The sequence below is a fragment of the Hemiscyllium ocellatum genome, chromosome 4, assembly GCF_020745735.1.
Source record: "Hemiscyllium ocellatum isolate sHemOce1 chromosome 4, sHemOce1.pat.X.cur, whole genome shotgun sequence".
Taxonomy (NCBI): Eukaryota; Metazoa; Chordata; class Chondrichthyes; order Orectolobiformes; family Hemiscylliidae; genus Hemiscyllium; species Hemiscyllium ocellatum.
Window position 1 is genome coordinate 73,840,902 of NC_083404.1, and position 19,481 is coordinate 73,860,382.

Here is a 19,481-nt window from a genome sequence, read left to right on the forward strand (position 1 = left end):
GAGAGTTTCTTTGTCTCCTTCCCTGCACACACTCTCCTCCCTGTTTAGGGAAGATATTTGGTGTTTTGGGGAAAAAAAACAGGAAATTTCAAGTCTCCTCAGTTTAGAGGACTGACTCTGTTGGTTGGGCCACAGTCAGTGTTACTGGTGCTTTTGCTTTCTGCTAAGAAGGAGACTTTCTTTCTAAAGTAGACATTTAACTTAACTTTTGGGTTTTTTTTTCAGTGTTTTTCTGTTTTCCCTCATGTTCTGGATGGTGGATGGCATGTGGCACCACTTGTGCTGTGAGGTGGGGACATAGAAGAAAGGGCTGCCCAGTCTACACTGGCAGCTACAGGTGGTGCCACCACACCCACACTCCCCCCCCGATTGGCCCTGGCATGATAATGCTGTTGTGGCTGTGCCAGCACTGCCCCAGCATGGGAACCCTGACCCCTAGCTCCTCGGTGTGGTGATCCAGGGCATGTGTCTGACCCTCATCCTGTGGCACCTGACTCCAGGATCCCTGAGCCTGTATCCGGCCCAGCCCCAGCTCTGGCCTTGGAGAACCTGCTGCCCTCCATCCTGCAGTAGCTATGTCTCTGGGTCCTGGACAAAGAAACCTGGTATCTGCCCCTACATTCCATCACCTGAACCCAGGGGTGAGACAAGAAGTGATACAGCTGGTTCTCCTGCTCTTGCCACACCTCCTGCCTTCCACCAGCCAATCATATTCCATGAAAATCCAGGGGAGGAGCCTCAGGCACCATGATCACCAAAGCAGGCAGGGAAGGGACAGTGCTTACCAAAGTTGCTCCCAAGAGGGTGACAACTCGCCTATGGCAGGCCGATATGCTACCCCTCCTGAGGGGGTGTGCCTATGGTGCCTTCTGCCTTTCTGAAGAGGGTTTATCTCAAGAGGGTTGGAATATAAAAGCACCGTTGTGCTACTGAGATTTTATAAAGCTCTGGTTAGGCCCCATTTGGAGTACTGTGTCCAGTTTTGGTCCCCACACCTCAGGAAGGACGTAGTGGCACTGGAGCGTGTCCAGCGGAGATTCACACGGATGATCCCTGGAATGATAGGTCTAACATATGAGGAATGGCTGAGGATCCTGGGATTGTATTCATTGAGGGGAGATCTAATAGAAATTTACAAGATAATACATGGCTTGGAAAAGGTGGCCGCTAGGAAATTGTTTCTATTAGGCGAGGAGACTAGAACCCGTGGACACAGCCTTAGAATTAGAGGGGTTAAATTCAGAACAGAAATGCGGAGGCACTTCTTCAGCCAGAGAGTGGTGGGCCTGTGGAATTCATTGCCGCAGAGTGCAGTGGAGGCCGGGATGCTAAATGTCTTCAAGGCAGAGATTGATAAATTCTTGATGATACAAGGAATTGAGGGCTACGGGGAGAATGCGGGTAAGTGGAGTTGAAATGCCCATCAGCCATGATTGAATGGCAGAGTGGACTCAATGATCCGAATGGCCTTACTTCCACTCCTTATGGTCTTTCCTGTACCACAGCCTGACCTATCCGGGGCTCCAGGGAGTCACAAAAGGTTCCCCTGCTGCTGCCATTCTGCCAGTCCTGGGGATGACCCTGTATTCTTCATAGACTGTGGTGTGGACTGCAATTATTTTAATTACACTGGGTCATTGAGCAGTGGAGGGGAGGAACGTTTTATACTCATTCTTCCACCCTTTTCCCGCACCCCCCCCAATACTGTGATTTCCTGGGTGCCTTGGCAGGGGAGGACCTTTTTCCCAAGGAGTTTGGCCCCAAGCCTCCGCCTGATGACCTGACCTCAGGGCATTCCAGGAAGGGATGCACTGAGGACGTTACCACTGGTGACCTTGGAAGTGGGGTCACTGGGGTTTGAGGCCAGTTGGTGGTGCTGGAGCAGCCCCTACTCATGGTAGCAGAGAGACCAGTGACTGACAGCAACTTCCTGGAGGAGGGTTCGGGCTCAATGGTGGGCACTGGAGATGATGTGGAATCCATCTCCAGTGAAATTTGAGTCCCAGGTGTCCCCCACGAAATACCCCCATTCCCCTCAAGGAACCCCAGGACTTTGTGGAGGAACCTCAGTCATTGGGAATAGAGCCCAACTGGCACTCAACCAGGAGCTGGAGCTCCTTCGAGCTGGTACACTGCTCGCCAAGCACCTGAGCTGAACATAAACAAGTGAAAGTGTGTCAGTAACTTTCTTTGTGTACTCCTAGTGATGTCAAGGGATTCTTGTACCCCTCCCTCATCCTCCCAGTAACTGTTTTACTTGTATTGGTGGTGGTTGCACAACACTATATAAAGGGATTTTCAGGGCGAGGTGGGCACTGCAGAGTGGAGTCCATTTTGATTTAGGTCCCTGCCCCTGCCTGCCTCTCTGCACACCACCTCTTTCCCCCCCCCTCAACTTTTACTCTTTTTTTTGATCACTCAACAGCACCCTTAGATGAGAAGGGCCCTATTCACACTGCCCACTCTGGTGTTTCCTTCCTGGGGGTAGAAAATGAATAAAAATTTTGACACCTGTTATCTTTCACTGTCTCAAACCTGTGCACGCACACAACTTGGATGCCAGGTTAAAGTAAGCCTTGCTGCTATTAGACAGTCGTGTGGGGAATTAAAAAACAAAAGAATGAAAATTTATATAACCAGGAGAGGTGAGGTGGCAATGGTAGAGTGTTATTACTGCTAGGCTATTAATCCAGAGACCCTAATGATTTTCTAGGGACCAGGGTTCAAATCCTGCCATGACTGGAATCTATATATAAAAAAAAACAGGAGATTTAGAATCCCCTCACTCTAGGGCACTGACTCTGTGCTGGCTGGACCACAGTCAACATGTACTGCTGCTATTCGTTTCTGCTTTTTGGGGCACTGGACTCTTGTACTGGCTAAATTATATAGCCAATTTGTTAATTGGTATTTCTTTTCATTGAGGACTGATTTTTAAACTACCTGATGTACACAGTCAATGTGCTTCAGTTCTCCTTTGGAAACTTGTTTCACTGGCTGTTTACAGCCTGTGTGTTACTCTTTGTTTTTATTTTTCTCTTTGAGAAAAGGACTAGTTGATTTTGTGGCAGTATGCAGCTGTGGCATTCTGGTTTTCTTGGTTTTTTGCATGTGTTTTCACTTTGTGTTTGGACTGAGCTCTTCTGAGAAAATGCACTTTTCCAGATGAGCTGTTCCTGTGGGTAGGCCTGGCTCTTTTGTCGGTGGACTAGGCCACTATAAAGATCTAATACCAGTGTGTGCTGGGAGAGATAAGAATTTGCTGCATCCTGGAATTCAGGAGTGAATTCTGCCTTCAGGAGTGGACCAACCCCCAATGAGGTGATTGCACCTTTTACAATGTACTGTGTTCCTGTGAGTGAGCCTGGTCATCTATGGATGGGCCAGGCCTCAATGGGGACTGAACTCAATGGGGTGTGTGTGTGTGTCGTGGATGCAGGCCTCGGAGTAAGGAGACTTTTGGTCGTCCCGAAAGATGTCACCCCAAGAACTGGAATGTGGTTAGGTTGTTCTGAGAGTTACCTCCTCTTGGGAGGACAATCAGGACAGGCTGTCCTAGAGGTAGCCAGAAGGTGTCAGAGCGGCAGAGATCTGGAAGGCTTGTGGGCTGCCGTGCATGCCCTCATCCCAGGGAGGGGGATGGGCTATCCTAGAGGTGACCAGAAGATGTGTCAGTGCAGTCCACAAGCCGAATGGTGCATCACGGTGGGCAAGAGCCCGATTATATATAGAGGCAGACCGGAAGGCAGGTAGGCTGTTCTCAGAGCTGTCACCTCAGACAAGTAACAGGGTGGGCCGGAAGGTGTGTTAGGGTGGACTGATAGCAAGAAGGGGAGTCGGGACTGGCTGCTTTGGTGTGGCTGGAAGGTGGGAGGGATTGCTAGGGGTGGTCTGTATTCTATGCATTGTTTTTTTTTACTTAATTGGACTCTCATATGCATTTGTTTCTGCTACTTTTGTGATGACTAAGTGGGTTTTGAGGTTTGTTGTCATTTCCCTGAAAACTGGTTGTTTAACCAGTTTGGACCAGTGGGGTTTGGAGTCTAGCTTAACTGCCCCTTTCCCCTGTAAATTGCTGTTTCTCTGTATGTGGTTGTTAATGTTAATTGTTTATTTGTAAACTATTGTTTAATAAAATTTAAAAAAACCCAGGACATTATTAGACCCTCAGTTCAGGGGACTGACTCTGAGCTGGAGGGGCCACTGTCAGTGCATTATTGCTGTTGTTTGTTTCTGCTGCGTTTTTGAGGAAAAACTGATTCCTGAAGTGGTTGAATTATTTAGCCAGTTTGTTAACTGGTATTCCTGATTTGAGTGAGGACTGATTTCTAAACTGCCTGATCGACACAGTCAATGTATTTCAGGTATAACTCAGTTCTCATTAGGGGATTGTTGTTTCACTGGCTGGTTACAGCCTGTATGTTACTCTTTTTGCTTTTAGACATAAAATATAGTAATTTGACCTACTCATCCCTCAACTCAGATACCCATGTGCATGTCCAGCAGTCGTTTAAATGTCCCCAATGATTCTGCTTCCACCACAACTGCTAGCAATGCATTCCATGCATTCATAACTCTGTGTAAAAAAAACCTACCTCTGACATCTCCTTTATACCTTCCTCCTAATATCTTCAAACTATGACGTCTCATGCCAGTCAATCTTACACTGGGGAAAAGTCTCTGGCTATTGACTCTATCTATTTCTCTCATTATCTTGCATACCTCGATCAGGTCTCCTCTCTTCGTCCTTCTCTCTTCGTCCTTCTCTCCAGAGAAAAACATTCAAGCTCATTCAACCTTTCTTGATAAGGCAAGCCCTCCAGTCCAGGCAACATCCTTGTAAATCTTCTTTGCACCCTCTCCAAAGCCTCTATTTCTTCCCTATAGTAGGGCAACCAGAACTGGACACAATATTCCAAGTCCAGTCTCACCAGGGACTTGTACAGCTGTAGCAAGCCTGTAATCCTCTAAAGCTGTGCTAGATCCTTGCTTTCTCCACCTTACGTAAGCCGCCGCCTTCCTTTTGACAAGAAATTCCTCTGTTCTCGTCATCCAAGGTGACTTAATCTTACCCCTTCTTACCTGTCTCAGAGGAACAAATTTGTGCATCACTCGCAACAACTGCTCCTTAAATAGTCTCCACATGTCTGCTGTGCCCTTTCTGTGGAACAATTGCTCCCAGTCTGTACTTCCCAACTCCTGTCTGATAGCGTCATAATTTCCTTTTCCCCAATTAAATATCATCCCTTGGTAACTGCTCCTTTCACTCTCCAAGGCCATGCTAAATGTGAGGCAGTTGTGATCACTTTCACCAAAGTGCTCTCCCACCACGAGATCTGACACCTGTCCTGGCTTGTTGCCAAGCACCAAATCCAAAATGGCCTCTCCCCTTGTCAATCTTTGAGAAAAGAACAATGTTGATTTTGTGGCAGGACTTGGTCCTTGCACTCTAGTTTTTTGTGTGTCTTCACTGTTTTTGGTGTTTGGACAGAGCACTTGTGAGAAAATACATCTTACCAGATAAGCTGTTCCTGTGGGCAGGCCTGGTCCTGGGAGTAGACCTCTGTAAAGACTGAACATGTGTATGTGTGCAAGGAGGTGAGCACTTGCTGTGTCCTGGAGTTTGGGAGTAGGCCCTGCCTTCGGAAATGGACCAAACCCCTGTGAGTTAACTCACCTTTACTATGTACTGTACTGTGTTCCTGTGAGTGGGCCTAGTTCTCTCTAGATGGGCCAGGACTCTATGGAGACTAAATGCCTGTGTATTTGCTGCCTTCAGGAGTGGACTCTGACCTCAGCTGTTGACCGTTTTTAGCAACGGACTCTGCAGTTTGGAGTGGATTCTATTTCTGACAATGCACTTTGTATACTGGAGTGGACTCTGTTCCTGGGATTGCATTCTACATTTTGAAGATGACTTTCTGTTAATTGACTCTACCAGAAGGGACTCTGTTTGTTGTTAATTGACTGTCTTGTTGCTTGTTGGGGTTTTCACCTGCACTGTCTTGTGTCCCTGGCTCTAACAGGCCTCTGAGCTAAGTGACTCATATGTCATCCCGAAAGCACTCACCCTGAGAGCCAGAGGATGGGTAGGCTGTCCTGTGAACCTAACTCTGGGTAGGTTGCTCTGAAAGCCGGAGGGTGGGTAGGCCACCTTGGATCAAGTAGCCCCAAGAGCCGAAAGGTGGATAGACTGTTATAAGCACTTCGTCCTGAGAAGGGGTAATCAGGATCGGCTGTCCTAGAGGTGGTTGGAAGGTGTGTCAGTGGCTGAGCACCACAAGGTGTGGAAAGGCAGACTGAGATCCAGAAGGCTTGTGGCTATCCTGCGTGCCATCGTCCCAGGGGAGGGGCTGTCCTAGAGGTGGCCAGAAGGTGCAAAGGGCAGTTAGGGAAGCCGGAAGGAGGGTAGGCCATTCTGACTGCTGTCATCCTGGGGAGGTTGAGGAAGCAGGACGAGCTGTCCTAGAGGTGATGTGTCAGGGCGGACCAAGAACCAGAAGGGGCATGGTGCAGACCTAGGAGCGGGCTGCCTTAGAGCGGTTGAAAGGTGGGAGGAATGCGGGCTTCCTGGGTGGTTGGGGAAGGGGGGTCTTTATTTTTAGCATTCTATTTATGTAATTGGATTGACTTATATCTTTATTGTTTTGCAGTGATTGAAAGTAGGATTTGAAAATTTCCTGAAAACTAGTTGAACGGTAGGGTTTGGGGCCTGGCTTTGCCACTCGTCTTCCTTGTAAAATTGCTGTTTCTTTGTATCCAGCTCTCAATGTTAACTGTTTTGTAAACTGCATATTGTTTAATAAAATAATATAAAAGAACCCAGTATATTTAGACTCTCCTCGGTTCAGGGGACTGACTGAGCTGGCTGGCCATAACCAATCTGCCTCTGCCTCTGCCTCCATCTGTTTTTGGGGAAACTTGATTCCTGAACTGGCTAATCTACACAGCCAGTTTTGTTAATTGGTATTCCTTTTTTAATGAGGACTGATTTCTAAACTGCCTGACTTACACAGTCAGTGTTACAGGTGTATTTTAGTTCTCATCAGGGAACTGTTGTTTCACTGGCTGGTTACAGCCTGTGTTCTCTTCTCTTTTTTTTTATTTGACAAAAGGATTATATTGATTTTTGTGGCTCGGCTTAGCTGTGCACCATGGTTCTTTTATTTGCATGTGTTTTCATATTTTTTATGTTTGATCTGAGCCCCTGAGATAATGCTCTGGCAGGGATAGGCCTGATGCTCCAGCTGCCTTCAGGAGTGCATGCTGCGTTCTGAAGAAAATCGTTTATGCTAATGGACTCTGTACCAGAAGGGCCTGTGTTTGTTGGTAATTGACTCGGACTCTGATTCTGTCTTGTTGCATTTGGATTTATGACTTGCACTGTCTTGGCCCTGGGTCTGGATTAGTGGTGCTGGAAGAGCACAGCAGTTCAGGCAGCATCCAAGGAGCTGCGAAATCAACGTTTTGGGCAAAATCAGGAATAAAGGCAGAGAGCCTGAAGCGTGGAGAGATCAGCTAGAGGAGGGTGGGGGTGGGGAGAAAGTAGCAGAGTACAATAGGTGTGGGGGAGGGGATGAAGGTGATAGGTCAGGGAGGAGAGGGTGGAATGTATAGGTGGAAAAGGAGATAGGCAGGTCCACTGGCAGGTGGGAAAGACAGGTGATTTGCAAGGTGGCCACATTTATCTGTGTTATATGTATTGTTTGGTTTACTGGATTGTTTGTATGTGATTGTGTTTATTGTTTCCCTTTTGATAATGTAAGATGGATTTCAAGGTTTATCCTCATTTCCCTGTGAACTGGTTGTAGTGGGGTTTGGTATCTGAGTTTGTTGCCCTTTCCTGTGTAAATTGCTGTTTCTTGTATATGGCTATTTTACTGTTTGTTTGTAACTTTACCGTTTAATATAATAAAATACATAAACAGGAGATTTAGAACCTCCTCCGTTCTGGGGACTGACTCCAAGCTCGCTAGCCAGTGTGCTGTGCATATGTAAATAAAGGGTGACTTGATGACCGGATACTGGCCGCTATGTAGTTATTTCAAACACTGCCCCCAGATTCTCTAACAGTTTGTTTCTTCCCCTATAGTGGTGGGGGAAAAAAATGCCAGAGGCTAAGAGAAAGTACAAGCAAAGTGGCACTTACTCCCACTCTTCACCAAACTCCCCAATCTCCAAGCCCCAAAATATCTGTTCAAGGCCACATTGTTTAAGTCACATTGAGATGCCTGGCTTTGTATCCTGCTGCACAAAAGCTGACTGAAGGTCCAGAAAAACTTGTTTCAGCTATTTTGCTTAATTATCTAACTTCATCTACTTGACAGTGGAGACATTGTCAAATTCTGCTCAAGAGAAATTTAGATTTCATGATAGATTTCACAAAATATATACAGGGCATTCCATACACTCTTCAATTAACCTCAGTTAATTTGCTCATTTATTTCTTGTCAATCCTTTGTGTGAAAGTAACTGATTTTACTGGGCTTGTCTCCTTTACTAAATCCAGGTTTACTTTCTTGTTTTGTCATTGAATTTTTTTTGTCTACCCTTATGTTCATTCATATTTAAATGTCCAACTACTTTACGAACAAACAATGTTTTTGCCAATTAGAAGTGACAGTATAGTTTTTTTTGGTATCAATAGTATGACTAGTCTGATTATACAGCAGGGATTGTATGTACGATCTGAAACACAGTTCCTCAATTTGGTCTTTTGTCACGTGGAGTCATGGCTTGTAACTGATATCATTCAGGGCAATTCCAAAACAATTAGAGGTGGATTAGTAAGAGCAACTTGCATCTGCCAAAGGCTAGGGTTCCATTAATTGCTTGCTTTCTTTTCATATTAGGTTATTTCAACACAATTAAACAAGGATAAATATTAATATTTAAATCAGCAAAATTCTCAAAGTAGTTCATATAATTTCTTCAGGGAATAATACGAAGTGTGCATGCTTTAAAGGGGGAGAAAAACAATATTATATAGCTTAAAATTGTTATCTTAATTTCTCTTCAAATACATTCTTGGAATCAATAAATATTAGAATAGCATAGAATTATACAATGTGTACATTACCCATCAAATCAGTTCTTGAAGGAGTCATTAATCTGATCTCATTTTAAGTAATTAAATAGAACATGATGCAATTATGTTTGCTAATATTTAACAGCTCCTGCAGTTTTTATCTAATTTTTCAAGTAATTATTTTCTTACCCGGTAACAGGTTTTGTCCTCCTTTTGCTACAGAAAATTCTTTCACCAGCTCCTTGTCTTCATTAGTAGCAGACAGCTGGGTGTTGCAGTTAAAAATGAAGACTTGTTTTGTTTTCAAATCTTCCAAAGCTATTGACACTAAATGCCAACCTACATAGCTTCCCAATTCTTCACCATTGACTCGAATCTTATAAATATCTCCAATGTTTTCGATAAAAATCTAAAAGAAAATATATTTTAGCTTGAAAGTATGTTACTGTTGAATGTCTGACAGAGGAAGAAATTGGTTTCACTGATACTCCAAAAAGGTAGGCTTATATCAATTTCCCTGGGGCAAATGTTGCAAATTGTGAACTCTGAAGAATGCCACACAGGCAGTGTAACCTTGTGGTGTAGCAGACCCTGCAGAATTGACTCTGGTCTGCATAACATCATTATTAGTGACACTACCTAAAGAACTTTGATGTTGATTGGTAGCTATGGACTAGTTACTAAACAACTATAAATGCACTTACTCAATTATACAAGGCTTTCTTTAAATCTACCTCTCCTTCCTTAATGTTCTTCTTTACAATCTTTATTAATTCAGTATTACTGAATTTTGATTAATATATACTTGCACCACAATGATATCCATAGTTTAAGTAGACAATCTCTGGTTCAAAAGAGTAGTATAATAGTATTGCCTTTAATGTAAAATGAAATGCCCATTGATGCTTCACAGGGCAGTTATAAAGCAAAACATAGTACTAAACCAGAAAAGGCAATATTGGGGCACTTGACCAAAGGTGTGCGTCAAAGGTGACCTTAAAGCCAAGCAGAAATTCAAAGGGGTCACGGAGGAAAGTCTAGAACCCAGCAAGATCAAAGCAGAGTCATCAATGAATACTTAAAAATCAAGAAGCCAAGATTAAATTACAAGTATTTTGAGATTGAAGGAGATGAAAGAGATAGAGGGGTAAGCCCATGTGAGACTTAAGAATTCTGATGCTTGGTTTCATGTTGAAAAATTGATTGTCTAGATCCTTTTGTAGGTCAGTAAACACAGGAGGGATAGATGAATGGGACTTTGTATGAGAGTAAGGACAAGTGCAGCAGAGTTTTGGTCAATCTCCTGTTTGCAGAGGATAGGAAGTAGTTTGCTGACAAGTCATGTCTTGAGTATTGTCAAGTCTAAAGATAACAAAGGCATAAGTAGAGTTTCAACAGCAGATTAGTGAAGTTAGGGTATTGTCACAGATATAGAGATAGTTGATTTTTGTGATGGTGCAGATCTATGTTAGCATCAAGTACATCAGGATTATATGCAGTCTACTTCAGTTGGAGACCTTTAGGATAGAGGGATATAATCACTTCTAAGGAGTGCAGTGATAGGTAGGACTGAAAAAATTCAGTATTTCCAAAGTTTATTTGGAGGAAACTTCTCATCAAGAGAAAAGTCTGATAGTTCAGCAATTGTTGAAAGGTTGGATAGGTGATTGAGGTAACGATGGGTGTCATTAGTTCTCGTGAAAGCCGATGGTGGTGTTGGATGAAGTTGACAAAGTGTAGCACTTGAATTAAGAGCATAAGAATAAGCAATTATCCCCTCAAACTTGCTCAGCTATTTGATACAATCATGGCTTATTTCTTCTCGGCCTCACCTGCACTTTCTTGCTCGATCTTCATAACCCTTCAATCCTAATTAAAATTGTATCTATTGTCTCATTTATTCAATGTCCAAGCATTCATTACAATCTAAAGTACTGAATTCAACAGATTCATGACACCTAAGAAGTAATTTCTCCTCGGCAATCTTTTTAAATTTGCTACCCCTTATCCTAAAACTATGACCTAGAAATAGGACAGGGCCAAGGACAGATCTTTATGGGATATCAGTACTGATATCAATTACTTCATTTCGGTTATTTTGAGCACAGTAGTTAAAGGACTGACTGAATTCTTCAATCATAACTGCATAAAATAATAATTATAATTAGATTATGAGCATACCAAATTTTAATACTCAATGAGCTCTTAATACATTATTTAACATGTAGTTTTGAATAGTACTCTTAAACCAAAAAAATTCTAAAATATTTCATTTCTTACAATAAATTCATCAATAGCTCCTGGAAGGAAATGTGGAGACTCTGGCTTATCTGAAGACAGAACAATTTCTTCACTTTTTCCCTTTGAACCATAGGCCACCAGAGTAGTTTTAATACCTTCAGGTTGCATTGAATCTTTGGCTGTTTCCAGGCTGATCTTGAATTTCTCTGTATAGCATAAAATTGCAACATTCAAAGCTGTAATATATATTGAAGAGAGCCCATTCAAAGTGAACTATTCACCAAAGGAACCTTACAAAGAGTCAAACCTGATTTGTTTACTCATATTTCCTCCCTATAATTGCTGTTTATTTCCAGCAATTTTGTTTTTTATTTCAGATTTCCAGAATTTGCTTTTCTTTTTATATGACACTGCTTTTTATTAGCAAGTCATGAATGTCTGTCTGATAACAAAAGCAAATAAGATTATCAGAATTAGATTTAGCTGAGGAATAGAATTAACCAAATTTTCTCCTTCAATTGCTACATACAAAAATGATTTGTTACAGTTAGTTGATACTACTTTCACTGGTTTATAGACTCATACAGTACAGAGAATGCTCTTCAGGGCCATCAAGACTGCGCTGCTAAAAATATACTACTATCTGTATTGGTCCCATTTTTCTGCACTAGGCCCACAGCCTTGAAATGTAATGAAACTTCAAATACGCATCTAAATATTTCTAAAATGTTTTATGGTTAGAGTTCAAACTTTTGAATATTACAGATAATGAAGAATCTTTTACAATATGTATTCACAGAAACCATTTAGATTATATTTATATAAAATATTTTAATGTATCTCAACTTCTATTTATACATGTTGCAAGAATATGTACATTTTTGATTTTGTTTATTCATTTATGGCATGTGAACATTGGCTAGGCCAGCATTTCTAATTCATCCAAAATGACCAGAACGCAGTCAAGAATCAAACATATTGCTGTAGGTCTGGAGTCACATGTAGGTCATAGAACATAGAACATTACAGCACAGTACAGACCCTTTGATGCTCTCTGTTGCACAGCCTTATCATACTAATCTGAAGCCCATCTCACCTACACTATTCCATGTACGTCCATTTGCCTGTCCAATGACGACTTAAATGCATTTAAACTTGGTGAATCTACTACCAATACAGGCAAAGCATTCCATACCCTTACTACTCTCCGAGTAAAGAAACTACCTCTGACATCTGTCTTATACCTATCTCCCCTCACTTTAAAGTTGTGTCCCCTCGTGTTTGCCATCCCCATACTTGGAAAAAGGCTCTCCCTGTCCACCTATCTAACCCTCTGATTATCTTGTATGTCTCTATTAAGTCACCTCTCAACCTTCTCTCTAATGAGAACAGCCTCAAGGCCCTCAGCCTTTCCTCGTAAGACATTCCTTCCATACCAGGCAACATCCTAGTAAATCTCCTCTGCACCCTTTCTAAAGCTTCCACATCCTCCTTTATAATGCAGTGACCAGAACTGTACACAATACTCCAAGTGTGGCCATTCCAGAGCTTTGTACAGCTGCAGCATAACCTCCTGGTTCCGGACCTCATTCCCTCTATTTATAAAAGCCAAACCACTGTATGCCTTCTTAACAACCCTGTCAATCTGGGTGGCAACTTTCAGGGATCTGTGTACATGGACACCAAGATCTCTCTGCTCATCTGCACTACCAAGAATCCTACCATTAGCCCAGTACTTTGCATTCCAATTACTCTGTCCAAAGTGTATCTCCTCACACTTGTCCACATTAAATTCCATTTGCCACCTCCCAGCCCACCTCTGCATCCTGTCTATGTCTCTCTGCAATCTACTACATCCTTCGTCACTATCCATAACTCCACCGATCTTAGTGTCGTCCGCAAATTTACTAACCACCCTTCTAAGCCCTCATTCAGGTAATTTATAAAAATGATGAACAGCAGTGGACCCAACACCGACCCTTTCCGTACGCTGCTAGTAACTACACATCAAGATGAACATGTTCCATCAATTCCAACCCTCTGTTTTCTTTCAGCAAGCCAGTTACTGATCCAAACTGCTATGTCTCCCTCAATCCCATTCCTCTGCATTTTGTATTATAGCCTATTTTGGGGAACCTTATTGAACACCTTGCTGAAATCCATATACACCCCATCAACATCTACATGTTTGGTCTCTTTGTCAAAAAAGTCAATAAGATTTGTTAGGTACGATCTGCCCTTCACAAAACCATGCTTACTGTCCCTTATCAGATTCATCTTTTCTAGATGGTTATAAATCCTATCTCTTATAACCTTTTCCAACACTTTACCAACAACTGACGTGAGACTCATTGGTCTGTAATTACCAGGGTTGTCTCTACTACCCTTTTTTTTTTGAACAAGGGAACCACATTTGCTATCCTCTAGTCCTCAGGCACTATTCCTGTAGACAATGAAGATTTGAAGATCAAGGGCAAAGGCTCTGCAATCTCTTCCCTTGCTTCCCAGAGGATCCTAGGATAGATCCCATCTGACCCAGGGGACTTGTCTATTTTCACACTCTGCAGTATTTCTAATACCTCTTCCTTATGAACCTCCAACTCTTCTAGTCTAGATGCAAGCATCTCTGTATCTTCCTCACCAACATTTTCATTTTCTATAGTGAACACTGTTGAAAAATATTTATTTAGATTAGATTAGACTTAGATTAGACTTACAGTGTGGAAACAGGCCCTTCGGCCCAACAAGTCCACACCGACCCGCCGAAGCGCAACCCACCCATACCCCTACATTTACCTCTTACCTAACACTACGGGCAATTTTAGCTTGGCCAATTCACCTGACCCGCACATCTTTGGACTGTGGGAGGAAACCGGAGCACCCGGAGGAAACCCACGCAGACACGGGGAGAATGTGCAAACTCCACACAGTCAGTCGCCTGAGTCGGGAATTGAACCCGGGTCTACAGGCGCTGTGAGGCAGCAGTGCTAACCGCTGTGCCACCGTGCCGCCCATCTTAGTGCTTCCCCTATCTCCTCTGACTCCACACAACTTCCCACTGTTATCCTTGATTAGCCCTAATTTAACTCTAGTCATTCTTTTATTCCTGACATACCTATGGAAAGCCTGAGAGTTAACCCTGATCCTATCTGCCAACAACTTCTCATGTCCCCTCCTGGCTCTTCTGAGCTCTCTTTAGGTCTTTCCTGACTTCCTTGTAACCCTTAAGCGCCCTAACTGAGTTTTCACATTTTGTCTTAACATAAGCCTTCTTCTTGACTAGGGATTCCACTTCCTTAATAAACCAAGGCTCTCACGTTCTATATCTTCCTCCCTGCCTGACAGGTACGTACTTATCTAGGATACACAGGAGTTTTTCCTTGAATAAGCTCCACATTTTTAATGTGCTCATCCCCTGCAGTTTCCTTCCCCATTCTACGCTTCCTAAATCTTTCCTAATTGCATTGTAATTTCCCTTCCTCCAGCTGTAACTCTTGCTCGGTGGAGTACACCTATCCCTTTCCATCACTAAAGTAAACCTGACAGAATTGTGATCGCTGTCCCCAAAGTGCTCACCTACTCCAAATCTGACATCTGGCCAGGCTCGTTACCCAGTATTAAATCTAAAGTGACTTTGCCCCTTGTAGACCTGTCTACATACTGTTGTGGAAACCCTCCTGCACACACTGAATTAAAAACTGACCCATCTATAGTACTCGTACTGTAGTGATCCCAGTCAATATTTAGGTAGTTGAAGTCCCCCATGACAACTACCCTGCCCCTCTCACTCTTATTGAGAATCATCTTTGCTATCCTTTTCTCTACATCTCTGGGACTATTTGGAGGCCTATAGAAAACTCCCAGTATGGTGACTTTTCCATTCCTGTTTCTAACTCAGCCCATACTACCTTAGTTAACAAGTCAGCAAACATCCTTTCTACAACTGTAATATTGTCCCTGATCAACAATGCCACACCTCCCCCCTCTTTTACCATCTTCTCTATTCTTACTGAAACATCTGAATCTCAGAACCTACAACAGCCATTCCTGCCCCTGCTCTGTCCATGTCTCTGTAATGGCCACCACATCGAAGTCCCAGGCACCAACCCACACTGTCAGTTCACCCACTTTATTTGGGATGCTCCTCACATTGAAGTACACACACTTCAAACCAGGTTCTCGCTTGCCAGTGTCAGATACTTGATTTGGGAACTTCCTACTCTCATCCTCTTCTGTACCTATCCTACAATTTTGGTTCCCATCCCCCTGCTATATTAGTTTAAATCCATCTTAATAGCTTCAGTGAATTTTCCACCCAAGATATTGGTACCCCTCTGCATTAGATGAAGAACATCCTGCTTGTCAATCCAAGTAAGGATAGCAGATTTCCTTCCCTAAATGGTGTTGAAAACCAAATGGATTTTTATTTTAAAAATCAATCAAATAAGTAGCAGGGCATTATTCTGCACAATGTCCTACAAAATAGGGTCTCCCTCCCTCTCTCCTCCTCTAACCTAAATTAAGAGTCCACAGATTTGCCACAAAAAGAGGGTCTAAGGAAGTTTGGATTGAAGAGGGAGGCTTCAGCTCAGGAGTCTTTGATAAGGACGTTGAGTGAAGTGATTACGCCACAGTTGAAGAGGGTGAAGACATGACTGCCCAGCTGGATCAATGCGCTATGTGCTTGATGTGGGAGGTCAATGACTCTGGTGTGTCTGGCTCGTATAGGTGTGGAAAGTGTGTCTGCACATTCAGCTAATGACTGAGCATATTGCAGCGCTGATGAAAGAACTCGGACGTTAGGCTCATCCGAGAGAACAAGCTCTTTCTGGACAAGACCTTCAGCGAGGTCATTACACCAATCATGCCAGAAGAGAGCAGACTATGAAGAAGGCAGAGAGGAGACAGGTGCAAGAGACCCTGGGAGAAGTACCTGTCAGGAACAAGTTGAAGCTTTTGGAAACAGTAGAGACTGATGACACTGTCAGTTCGCAAGGCAGCCAGGTCTGTCAATCAAAAGTTGGCGGAAGAGTCAGACATCACACAGAGCCGTGGTAATAGGGGACACCATCGTAAGAGGAACTGACCGGGGTTTTTGTGGCAGCAGACAGGATTTAAGGATGGTGTGTTGCCTTCCTGGTGCCAGGGGGACAGAGTGCGGGAAATCCTCAAGGACGAAGGTGAAGAGCCAGAGGTGGTGGTACATGTCGGCACAAATGATGTCGGGAAGAAGAGGAGGAACATACTACAGCGGGACTTCGGAGAACTAGGAAGAAGGCTGAAAAGCAGGACGTCCAAGGTGGTTATCTCCGGTTTGCTTCCAGTTCCTCGGGCTGGTGTGGCCAGAAACAGGGAGATAATGGACTTGAACGTGTGGTTGGGGAACTAGTGCAGGAAGCAAGGATTTAAGTTCTTGGATCACTGGGGTACATTTTGTGGTAAGCATAAATTCTACAAGAGAGACGGTTTGCATCTTAAGGCAGGCAGGTTTTCTACTGCAACACTGCTACGTTTAAACTAAGTAGCGGGGGTGAGGGGACAAACTGGATGTTTAAAAAGGAAATTGAAGGGAAAGTTAGAACAAGAGAAGTCAAGAAAGACAACTGTATCAATGAGGCAGAAATCTCGGAAAGGGGTCATGCTGTAAGGTTGAGTGAAATAGGGGTTGATGGGAATGGTGAGCAGTAACAAATTAAAAATACTATATATGAATGCATGAAGAATTAGACATAAGATGGATGAGCTTGAGGCTCTTTTGGAAAATGGCAGATACGATATTGTGGGGATAACTGAGACATGGCTTCAAGTGGACAGGGCCTGGGAAATGAATATTAATGGCTACATGTGCTATCGTAAGGACAGACTGGGCAGAGGGGGTGGGGTGGCCTTGTTGGTAAGGGAGGATATTCAGTCCCTTGCACGGGGGGACCTGGAGTCGGGGGATGTAGAGTCAGTGTGGATAGAGCTGCGAAATACTAAGGGTAAAAAGACCCTCTTGGGAGTCATCTACAGGCCCCCAAACAGTAGACTGGATGTCGGATGTAAGATGAATCAGGAGCTGAAATTGGCCTGTTGCAAAGATGTTACTACAGTTGTTATGGGGGATTTTAATATGCAGGTAGACTGGGAGAATCAGGATGGTATTGGACCTCAAAGAGACTTTGTGGAGTGCCTCAAAGATGGATTCTTAGAGCAGCTTGTGCTGGAGCCGACCAGGGAGAAGGCAATTCTGGATCTGGTATTGTGTAATGAACCAGAATTGGTCAGAGACCTCGAACTGAAGGAGCCATTGGGAAGTAGTGACCAAAATACATTAAGCTTCAATCTGCAATTTGAGAGGGAGAGGGTACAGTCAGAAGTGACAGTACTTCTGTTGAATAAAGGGAACTATGGAGCTATGAGGGAGGAGCTGGCCAAAGTTCAATGGTGCAATACCTTACAGGGATGACCATGGAGGAACAATGGCTGATATTTCTGTGTGTAATGCAGAAGTTGCAGGATCAGTTCATTTCTAAAAGGAAGAAAGATCCGAGGAGGAGGCATGGGCAGCCGTGGCTGATGAGGGAAGTTAAGAAACATATAAAGTTAAAAGAGAAAAAGTATAACATAGCAAAGATAAGTGGGAAAACTGAGGACTGGGAAGGTTTTAAAGAGCAACAGAGGATTACTAAGAAGGAAATACGCAGAAGTAAAATAAGGTATGAAGGTAAACTGGCCAATAATATAAAGGAGGATAGTAAAAGCTTTTTTAAGTATGTGCAAGGCAAAAAAATGGTTAGAACTAAAATTGGGGACTTGAAGACAGAAACAGGGGAACAAAGAAATGGCAGAAGAATTAAATGGGTATTTCAGATCTGTGTTCACTAGGGAAGACACAAGCAATCTCCCTGCGGTAACAGTGGCTGAAGGACCTGAACTTAAGGGAATCTATATTTGCCAGGATTTGGTGTTGGAGAGACTGTTAGGTCTGAAGGTTGATAAGTCTCCGGGGCCTGATGGTCTACATCCCAGGGTACTGAAGGAAGTGGCTCGGGAAATCGTGGATGGGTTGATTATTTTCCAGAGTTCGATAGATTCGGGGTTGGTTCCTGAGGATTTGGGGTGGCTAATGTTGTACCACTTTTTAAGAAAGGTGGGAGAGAGAAAGCAGGAAATTATAGACCAGTTAGTCTGACCTCAGTGGTGGGAAAGATGCTGGAGTCTATTATAAAGGATGAAATTACAGCACATCTGGATAGTAGTAACAGGATAGGACAGAGTCGGTATGGATTTATGAAGGGGAAACCATGCTTGACTAATCGTCTTGAATTTTTTTGAGGATGTAACTCTGAAGATAGACGAGGGAGATCCAGTAGATGTAGAGTACCTGGACTTTCAGAAAGCTGTTGATAAAGTTCCACACAGGAGGTTAGTGAGTAAAATTAGGGTGCATGGTATTGGGGGCAAAGTACTAGATTGGATTGAAAATTGGTTGGCTGATAGGAAACAAAGGGTAGTGATAAACGGCTCCATTTCGGAATGGCAGGCAGTGACCAGTGGGGTACTGCAGGGATCCATGCTAGGACCGCGGCTTTTTACAATATGTTAATGATATAGAAGATGGTATCAGCAATAACATTAGCAAATTTGCTAATGATAAAGCTGGGTGGCAGGGTGAAATGTGATGAGGATGTTAGGAGATTACAGGGTGACCTGGACAAGTTAGGTGAGTGGGCAGATGCATGGCAGATGCAGTTTAATGTGGATAAATGTATGGTTATCCACTTTGGTGGCAAGAACAGGAAGGCAGATTACTACCTCAATGGAATTAATTTGGGTAAAGGGGCAGTACAGAGAGATCTGGATGTTCTTGTACACCAGTCAATGAAGGTAAGCATGCAGGTACAGCAGGTAGTGAAGAAGGCTAATAGCATGCTGGCCTTCATAACAAGAGGGATTGAGGATAGAAGCAAAAAGGTGCTTCTGCAGCTGTGCAGGGCCCTGGTGAGCCCACACCTGGAGTACTGTGTGCAGTTCTGGTCTCCAAATTTGAGGAAAGACATTCTGGTTATTGAGGGAGTGCAGCGTAGGTTCATGAGGTCAATTCCTGGAATGGCGGGATTACCTTACACTGAAAGACTGAAGTGACTGGGCTTGTATACCCTTGAGTTTAGAAGACTGAGAGGGGATCTGATTGAGACGTATAAGATTTATGAAAGGATTGGACACTCTG

At 43.4% G+C, this 19,481-nt stretch overlaps 1 protein-coding gene across 1 annotated transcript in view; it reads right to left on the reverse strand.

Moving 5' to 3' along the window:
* Positions 1 to 11,437, reverse strand: part of LOC132815212 (lipoxygenase homology domain-containing protein 1-like) — a 202,642-nt gene extending 191,205 nt beyond the window's left edge. The window contains exons 1-2 of the mRNA XM_060824026.1: positions 11,309 to 11,437; positions 9,218 to 9,437 (exon numbers count right to left, since the gene is read on the reverse strand). Coding sequence (XP_060680009.1) covers positions 9,218 to 9,437; positions 11,309 to 11,437 — 349 coding nt within the window. The remainder of the gene's footprint in view (positions 1 to 9,217; positions 9,438 to 11,308) is intronic.
* Between the last annotated feature and the right edge of the window lie 8,044 nt (positions 11,438 to 19,481).